At 33.7% G+C, this 10052-nt stretch overlaps 1 protein-coding gene across 1 annotated transcript; it reads right to left on the bottom strand.

The window, feature by feature from the left end:
* Nucleotides 1–6769: 6769 nt before the first annotated feature.
* On the bottom strand, nucleotides 6770–8938 carry LOC126971682 (mediator of RNA polymerase II transcription subunit 8). Its single transcript, XM_050818073.1, has 4 exons — nucleotides 8589–8938; nucleotides 8268–8513; nucleotides 7704–7800; nucleotides 6770–7351 (listed from the first exon to the last, which is right to left on the bottom strand). The coding sequence occupies exons 1-4, from the start codon at nucleotides 8751–8753 to the stop codon at nucleotides 7110–7112; spliced, it is 750 nt and encodes a 249-aa protein (XP_050674030.1). The 5' UTR covers nucleotides 8754–8938; the 3' UTR covers nucleotides 6770–7109.
* Nucleotides 8939–10052: the final 1114 nt, after the last annotated feature.

The following is a 10052-nucleotide window of genomic DNA, read 5'->3' as shown; positions in this document are numbered from 1 at the left end:
AGTCTGTAAATACTTGTATATTGACACCCTAAAAGTTGTCTCAAAACCTACATATACTACTATTAAATTTCAAGGTCACAAAAATCGGTTTTTTGCGCTTTTTTGGAAATATCTCATTTTCTATGTTTTTGAGATAGAGGGCGGAGAGAGCGCGCTCACAGCATCACTTCAGGTCAACCGGTGCCTCTGGTCGAAAACGCGCCATATATAGTTGATGAACTATCGATAAATCAATGATTATAAATATTTGTCAATTTTTATTAACTATTCTATTATATTTTATCATTTTCTTTCGCATTTTTGAAAATTGTTCGGCCCAGAGATTAGAGTGGAACTCAAACCTTATTGGCATTATATAATGCTCCGAAATCTGTGAAAAGTCTCGATCATCTTCGTTATATGCATTACGTCAAGTCTACAAAACTTAGTAATCCTGTGCAGCTTTCAAATATTCCACCAACAAGTGCAGCTGCTCATCAACATTTCAACCGTGTATATTATCAAGTTCAAACTTGGTTAGGGCATGATTTGGAACCCCAGGTATGGGGTTGGGCGATGCGAAACGATTTTATGGAGCCTATCATGAATATTTTACCACCTACTCCAGAAGATTTGCTAAATACAGTTTTCTGCAACTGCAAGAGTGGTTGTGGTTCGCGACGCGGATGCAGGAAAGCGGGCTTGCAATGCTCTTTAGCTTGTGGCCAAGCTTGTAATGGGCAAGCTTGTCTCAATGCTCTACCATATCAGAGCGACAATAACGAAGATGGAACCTTTGACCCCGAAATCATAGAAGAACTTGAGACAAATGTCGTTGAAGACGATAATGAAGGCCAGTTTGAAATTTACCAGCACCCAGAAGACGACGATGAAGAGGAAGAAGATGATTAAAATTATAAATTGTAGTTTTTGTACCCTTTATTCCATTTTTTTACTTTCAATAAAAATAAATGTATTGAATGATATTTTTTAATAAAAAGATTAATTCGTTTGCTTTTTTTTTCATCATGTAAGAAGTTATTAATATTAATTAGGTTAAAATTCAAATATTATTCCTATATTTTCGTTAACAATTCTGCATTTACATGGGCCGGTAAGTGTTGTTAAATAAATTAATCCTAATTAAAAATGGAATAGGTTAGGAAAAAAATTATAAAATATAATATAATAGTTAAAAAAAATTGACAAATATTTATAATCATTGATTTATCGATAGTTCATCAACTATATATGGCGCGTTTTCGACCGGAGGCACCGGTTGAACTGAAGTGATGCTGTGACCGCGCGCTCTCCGCCCGCTATCTCGAAAACGGTTCACCGTATAAAAAATTTGTTGAATCAAAATTTGTAGAGAATTTTGTATTCTACAATATAAATAATAAATACAAACAGCAAAATACCCATAGGAAATGAGATATTTCCAAAAAAAAGGGCAAAAAAACGATTTTTGTCCCCTTTGACCTTGAAATTTAATAGTTGCTTACACCCTACCATATGTAGGTTTTTAGACAACTTTTAGGGTGTCAATATACAAGTATTTACAGACTTACAGCTGGGTATCTCGAATTCCGAGGTGAACATACTATAATGACTGGACTATAAGGGTGATGCTGCGGTAGCCTACGATAAATTTTAAGGAAAGCGGCAAACGTAATCAGAATAAGATAGAAAAATAAATAAAAGCGAACACTTTCCGGTTTCGTTTTGGCAAACTTTTCAAACAAGCATTTAAAAAAAGGAACGGTTTTATTTTTTTCGTCCCTTTAGAAAATACAATACCAAAAGAGGTTGAAATCATTTGAAAATATTACTGGCACATTTATGAAGTGTTGTGGTGCATAAAAAAGTTTATTCCATATTTATGACAGTCGGACTTTATTAATTGCGTAATGCGTATCGTGGCGGGAATCGTTCATACTTACTCATATTAATTCTAAATCGTTTTTGGATCATTAATGTCGGATTGTCTTATTCCCTGGATATTTTTAAGTCTTGATACCATTATTTAGCGGTCGGCGATAACAGCGAGCAATTAAAAATTATAGCGCTGCTTAAGGAAGTGTTGTGTCCCAGAGGCAAAATGTGAGTCGTTCGACTGTCTTTCAGTAGAAGGCTTGGGTCTGGAAGAAAACCATGTACAGAGATTCGAGATTACCGCTTCCTGGTGAACCAGGCATCGAGAAATCGAAAATCTTTTAACGTCGACCTTTAAAAGACTAGAGAAAGTGAGAGGTGCGGAAACCATCTTATGGATTGTCAGGAGGAGGCTTCTCGCTGCCAATATATGCAGTCGCCGTCCAGCCCGTGGCCTTAAATTACTCCGCAAGCACAGAGTTACTAGATGTAGCTTCGCTCAAAATTTGGCGACGTGGAAGAGGACTGGGGTATGAGTGGATTAGCCAGCTCGGAAGTCCCGAATGAATATATACACTACTAGCTGTTTAGACTCTGGGATTATTTTTCTTAAATTCCATCGAAATGTAATGACTCAATTGGCAGAAACTACTTTTTGCTTATTTATTTAAAGAATAATGATGATACAAGCTTAGTATTATGAAATAATCTGAAGATGCTAGGGGAACAGGATATTTACCTAGGTGCCCGTTTTACTTGCCAAAGAGTGTATTATTATTTAAAAAAAACCATCGTCTTGAGACCAGGCGAGTTAAGCCGGGTTATGCCATCTATACCTTTCTTATAACACATGGTCCACTTTATAACCAGTCATCACAAATCCCTCCAGAATTGGTTCGCCTTCATTATGTCTCAATTAAGAATCGCAAGTTTCTTGTTGTTTGGTTGAGTACTTGTATATATAGGCTTCGTCATGCTCAAGTTGAACATGCCTTAATATCCCGTAGATATATGGAACTTTCACCGTGTATGTTGTACGGTCATATTATGTTTGGAAATGATGACTTCAAATGGCTGCTCTAATAGGTACAATGTGAAAAAATTACTATTATTAGTAGCTGTGTTTGAAAAAAAAAAAGAATTCTTATAATGAATAAATTGAGAAAATAAATGACTTGGGGTATGTTCCGATATGCACTGCGACCACTGTACAGTGTGTCAATTTAGTATACTGTGAAGCCGTTCCTTTATAGCCGGTTATACTGGTTACTATTTAAAACGGAACGCAATCCCGCATACTGTCAGCCGCATTTTTGACGCAGCATTCAAATGAGTGTATTAAAGTTTTCTAGTTCATTAAAAAACTATTGTTGGTGTACTGTCAAATTGAAAATATTTTAATTCATATTAATTGTAAATTGAATATGTAAAATAATATAATAATTACGTTAGGCACTCGAGTGGTTTCTGATCACGTGATCAAAGTACTGCGAGTACCTTATCTCGAAAACGCCAGTGCTCACAGTACAATATGGCGGCGATTTATGACGTCATATATTTCCCTAGGGTACTGCGGCAGTATACTGGCAGTCCATAACGGAACGAATATTTCTATAGTGATAGCACTGTGCAGTGCTCGCAGTGCATATCGGAACATACCCTTGATTATCTATCATTATACAGATTAAAGTAATTTGTGTCAAATTTATGGACGATACGAGATTCGAATCCCCATCTCTGGAGATTACGCCTCCAACACTTTAAATACTTAGCCAGTGCAATTAAACACTTAAAAGACATGACAAATTACTAATCCATTATTATCTTTGGCAACATCGTCAGGCGGGTTGTTCACGTCGATGTGTAGAAAATGTAATGTAGATGTTACAATTGGTAACGTTATTCAAATTCAAATATTTTTATTCAAAATAGGATGTGAAATAGTGATAAGTGTATTGAAAGTCAAAAAACTACCACCCATTCCAAAATGAATGCCTCAGGCCTGAGAAGAATGGGCGCAACAAACTCAGCGGGCTTTTTTTTTTCATCAAAAATATATTTTACAATCAAAGTAACATTGTACAATTAAACTTATTATTTAATAGCATCATTAAGAAAGTCATTTATGTTATAGTAACCTTAACCACACAAACGTTTTTTAACAATTCTTTTGAATAACGTAATACTTTTGTTTTGAACATTTTCTGGGATCCTGTTGTAAAAGCATATACATCGCCCCACAAAAGACTTGCTAACTCGACTTAGTCGAGTAATAGGTATTATAAGCTTATGTCTGGTCCTGGTGTTAACATTATGGTTATGACAGTTACTGGCAAATTCACTTATGTGCCTATGAACATAAATGTAATATATTGAGAAGCAACAGTCAAGATGTTAATTTCTTTGAATTTTGCTCTCAATGATTCCTTAGGACCTAGGTTATAAATAGCGCGAATAGCCCTCTTCTGCAGCACAAATATTGTATTAATATCGGCAGCGCTGCCCCACAGCAACATACCATAGGACATAATACTATGAAAGTAACTAAAGTATACAAGTCGCGCCGTATCTATGTCAGTTAATTGTCTTATCTTTTTAACCGCGTATGCTGCAGAACTAAGTCTGTTCGCCAATTCTTCAATATGGGGGCCCCATTGTAATTTGGAATCCAGAGTAATGCCAAGAAATTTAGCAGATTCCACCGATTTGATCACCTCTCCGTTTAACAAAACACTTGCATCAACATTTTTGACATTTGGTACGGTAAATTTTATATATTTCGATTTCTTGCTATTTAAAAACAGGTTATTAGCGCTAAACCAGTACACGATATCAGATAGAATATCGTTCACTTCGTCATACATAGCTTGGTTTCTTTTCACTTTGAAAATCAGTGAAGTGTCGTTCGGAAACAATACTACCTTATGTTTTTTTTTATAAGATTAGGAAGATCATTTATATAGATAAGGAAGAGGAATGGTCCGAGAAAAGACCCTTGTGGAGTCCCAGGAGATCTCCTGCCATTCACGTCGACCTTCTGAATTCTATTGTTTAGATATGAAATCAGAAGATCGAGCGCAGTTCCCTTTATGCCATAGTGACATAGCTTCCTGACCAGCGTTGAATGTTGAACACAATCAAAAGCCTTAGATAAATCACAGAAGATGCCAAGAGCATTCTGCGATTCCTCCCAGGCATCAAAAATATTCTTGATAAGCTCAACACCTGCATCCGCTGTTGAACGTCCCCTAGTAAAGCCAAATTGTTTCAAATGAAGTAAACTTATGAGAGTTAAAGTAAGTAAGCATTTGGCTTAAAATTATTTTTTCAAAAATTTTACTAAGGGTCGGCAAAACTGACACAGGACGATAGTTATTCGGGTCAGAAAAGCATCCCGATTTAAATATTGGTGTAATTTTACTATGTTTCAGAAGGTCAGGAAACTATTGCAAGATATGGTGCTATGACATCAATTATTGAACTTATTATTTTAACAGAAATGCCCCATATATCAGCAGTTTTTTTCATGTCTAGAGATTTAAAAGTTTTAATTATTTCTCCACGGCTAACAAAACTAAAATTGAAACTTTGTTGACATCCTATAACATTTTCTAGAAGAAGTGACTCAGCAACACTGGTGGAGGAGACAAGAGTATTTGTGATAGAAACTGGAATCTCAGAAAAAAAATTCTCAAAAGCAGTAGCAACTTCCTGGTGAGATTGAATAATAGTATTGTTTATTGATAGATTATATTCAATGTTGCGGTCTTTCAATCTTCCAGATTCCCAGTTAATCACATTCCAAGTCATCTTTATTTTATTTGGTGCATTTTTAATTATTTGTCTGATATGCATAGACTTTGCAATAGAACAAACACTTTTAAATAATTTAGAGTATTTTTTAACATACTCAAGAAAAGATGCATCATGATTATACAATGATCTCCCACTAAATAGTTCATATAGCCTTTGTCTGCTCCTATGAATGCCAGCTGTTGCCCAATCATTAAATGACAGGACACCACCTGATTTAACTGTCTTTGAAGTAAATATAGAAGCAAACTGTTTTAATCATTTTAAATAACATATCATACATTTCATTGGGATTAATATTATATTTGAATAAATCCAAATTAGAGAGTTTAACTGACACATTGCCTCTATATTATTCACAGGAACAAAAGTAAACTTTTTAATTTTAGTACATTTATTGACCTCAATATTAAAAGAGGCTAACTGACCAAAGTGGTCTGAACTCAGTTTGTTAATTATTGCCTGAGAAATGGGTTTATTATTGGAGTCCCCTATTGTCTGTTTAATTTTTTGGAAAATATTACAAATCTTTGCTCAAATTAGTACACTGCTCAATAGAAGCAGTGGTTATTAAATTAATACTCTGCTCAATACTATACTTAAAATATACTGGAGTAGATGAGCTGACAGATTTGATAAGTCAATGTGTGTGTAATTAAGTTGCTGTTTAAAAGCAAGCTTTATGCAAGCAACAATTGGCATAATAGTTAGGAGAGACAAGACAAGCCTGTTCTTTTGTTTGACAATAGCTATTACACTTTTGAGTCTTGCCATAAATGGTAAAAAGAAAATATCATTATACTTCTGTTGCATAAAACATTAATCACTGAAGTATCATTAATACAAACAATCCTTGAAACAAACTCAAATAACTCATTGCCTATGGCTCAAGAGCAACAAATTCTTATAACAATCAAATGAAGTTGTGTTGCCAGTGTAGTATTTCTTGGATCGTGAATTCCCCTAGGTTATAAATTATAACTACAGCAGACGTTTTTTAACATGAAATCCTTATTAGTTCAGGGCTGTATTTAAATGTGTTATTTTTATAAGATATTGATTGTTGATCAATATCTTTTACAAGAAATATATTAAAAATTCATTAAGGATTAAACTCATAAAGTTTATTTAAAATATAATAAATAATATCTATCTAATTATATTATTTATAATAATAAAAGTAAGGACCCCTCTGTGCCCATGGCAATCTAGGCCAGGTTTGTCTGGTGCCATTTCATCAGAATGTCATCCGATCTATCAAAAATGACTCCAAACCTGCTTTTAATGCAAGTATGTACTCGATGTAGAAAATTAGAAAACCTATGGAATATTACATATAAGAATGACTCCAATTCCAAACTTTAAAGTTTTTTTAATTGTTAATTGTATTTATAGCCAGACATTGGTCTGTGTTCACTAAAAAAGTTTTTTTTTTTCTATTTTTATCTTTGATATGGATGTATTTGATTTGCTGCTTTGATGTTGGTTTTAATAGCAGAAGGTGCTTTTGGCATAGTTGGTGCAGCTGGTCCCATCTGAGGGGTTGGTCCACGAGATGGCCCCATTCCAGGAGCTCCAACCCCTTGAGGCACACAAGGCGGTAATCCAGGTCTGAGGCCCTTACCAGTACCAACTGCAGTGACAAGAGCATGTGTATCTGCTATGATGTGTGTTGGCTGCATGCCTAAAAAAGAGTAATAGGTAAAAAAGAGTAAACCAATAATTATAATGTCTTCAATGTTTATATCATTCACAGATTTATTACAAGTTTTGGAGCTTCAAAATTAATGTGCAAACAAAACTTAAATTTTAATAAATTTAAATTCTTATTGTGAAATGTTATGAAGATTGAATTTAGAATATTTTTGGTATGATTTGCAATCTAATAAGTTAATAATTGTTGTACACATTATAGATAGTAATAATAACAGTTAAAATGAGAAAATATGGGTAGTTGTTCCCATTTAATATCCCTCGACCTCATACACCTGTTTGTTATCCTTGCTGCATATAAGAACAAACATAACTACACTTACCAGACGACCTCATTGATTCACCTTCCCAGTCTTCTCTTCCTTTTGATATTATTTCCCAGACATGACTAATAACTTTGGTAAACTGAGCCACTTGTTTCTATAAAAAAAATATACTTTCATTATTTATTGAATAAATAATAAGTACTCATTTCATAGCATCATAACTACTTCTCGTAATTTCCAATTCACAGAATACACACTCAACAACTATCATAATATCTTGATATTATTAATAAATGTCTCCTAAGAGAGACAAGCTTGTTCTTTTGTTTGAGAATAGCTCGCAACTTCACACTAACTTAATAAACAAGTTTTAATTTATTGGTTTTAGTTAATATGAAGAATAACTTAAGAGTTTTTACAAAACATTCAGAAAAATATCTGTAAGAATATTTTTAACCCTTGTGTGGTCTTCAAGACAAATTTAACAGACTACAAGAGTATTAAAGCTTGATAATCCAAAATCAGACATAAGTTTTAGATATATAATTACAATGTAAAATATGTAATTCTTTAAATTAATTTTCCATTTTTATCTATCTATTATAACAAAAACATAAATACCTGAGCTGTGTCATAACTCAATGTGCTAGCTTTGTGGTTAAGTTGTTGTAGTCTTTGTTCAGCTTGCGGTTCTGGTTTGGTTCTTAACAGATCTGGAACTAAATCGTGTGTGCAAGCTGGAACTCGACCCTCAGAAAGTCGAGCCAACTCTTCATCTCTTTCACAGCCTAGTTGAAGGGGTAGAACCACAACTGATCTCAGTGATGGAGCCAATTCTGCTTGTAATATTTTACTTAGGCCTGTCAACTGAAAATGAAAGATAAACATTACCGTGTATATTCAGAAAATATTATATATATTGTAAAAATAATGAAAACTTACATGACCAGACAAAATAGCATAATTGTCAAGGAATTGTGGCCAATTGATTGTCTCGTATTCTGTTTCTAATTTATTAATCAGAGATTGTATTGCATTTTTAAGATCGTTTACTCTGTTAAGAATGCCATGTAGAGTAGCTTCTAATTGCTTTTCTTCTCTTTGCATCGTAAATATTAAAACAAATTTAACTCCTCGGCAATAATTATTCTCCTACTAGATAATGCTGATTATCACTTTAAATATAATATTATTAAAGATACAAATTAATTGCCGATTTTTAGTAATTCGTAAACACTAAACACTAAAAGTAAAATCTTATGAACGTATGGGATATTTAATCAAATTTCAAAGCAAAACAATAAATACATCGGGACTCTGGAGGTGACAGACGTAAGTTGACACTAGTTGACACTTGACATTTTTTTAAATCATTTAAAGCATTGGCATTATACCACCATCCCATACCATAATAATATACGAGATAGGTGGTTAAAAAATTGTGAAGTCGATTTAAATATATCAAACTTTGTATAATTTCAAAATGGCAAAGGTTAAGAAACACTGCAACAAAGAACCCATGTATGTGTTAAATAACGCTGAGTACAATACTTAGACTTACAATTTTATAGTGCCTATTTTATTTATAAATAAGTATTTTCTTTTGGATATGTTTTACTTCGTAATCGTTATTGATCTTAATAAAATAAATAAATACCAAGTAGATTCAATGGTTATGTTGCGTTTTCGTACTTAGACTAAACCAAGGAATGTGCAAGTCTAGCTCGCGTCATTGTTCTGTCCAAGCAAAAAAATGAATATGAATAAGCACGTATGTAGGTACCTACCTACCTATTTAAATAGTTCCTACTTTCTTACTTTTTGAAAGAAAAAAACTACGTTTAAGAAAACCGACTTCAAAAACTGAAAAGTATCAAATAACTAAAAATGTAATATAATACACCTCTTATGCAAACCCTTAACAGGGGACCCGGGTCAAGCGCAATTTGAAAAATAGGTATATGAAGAAACTATCGTTGTCGCGCTGTGCCTGAAACACAACTATCTCTGTGTGCGTGAATAGCCCGTGTTTTGTGTGAGTAATGCGCATGATGGGGTGCGCGCACGCCACAAACAAATCCCGTTTCATTTAAACTACTTACTCCGTACTCGCTCATAATTAGTTTTTTACCCTGGCTGATACACGGATTTGAAACTTTGCTATTCTTTGACTCTGCTCGCTCCCGCCGTGTGAATCGGATTTTCAGTAGGTATTATTTTCACTTCCTACTGAAAAATTTATGTATCAATATATATTTTAAATCTTTAATATCTTCGAAAATATTCATTTCAATTGAATGCTGTAAAAGGCCATGTTGATCTATTTTAAATGCACAATGTATGCTTAATTTTATAAGGATTAATGCTGTATTGCTTAAATTCGCTTCGTAAATAAGGCATTATTTC

Source organism: Leptidea sinapis, chromosome 24 (genome assembly GCF_905404315.1).
Source record: "Leptidea sinapis chromosome 24, ilLepSina1.1, whole genome shotgun sequence".
Lineage (NCBI taxonomy): Eukaryota > Metazoa > Arthropoda > Insecta > Lepidoptera > Pieridae > Leptidea > Leptidea sinapis.
This window is presented reverse-complemented; position numbering and strand designations above follow the sequence as displayed.

Coding starts and splice junctions, on each gene's coding strand:
- LOC126971682 (XM_050818073.1), bottom strand. CDS start 8,753: ATGCAAAGAGAAGAAAAGCAATTAGAAGCTACTCTACATGGCATTCTT. Junction 8,514..8,588: donor ATGCTATTTTGTCTGGTCAT/GTAAGTTTTCAT, acceptor TTTCATTTTCAG/TTGACAGGCCTAAGTAAAAT. Junction 7,352..7,703: donor TGAATCAATGAGGTCGTCTG/GTAAGTGTAGTT, acceptor ACTCTTTTTTAG/GCATGCAGCCAACACACATC.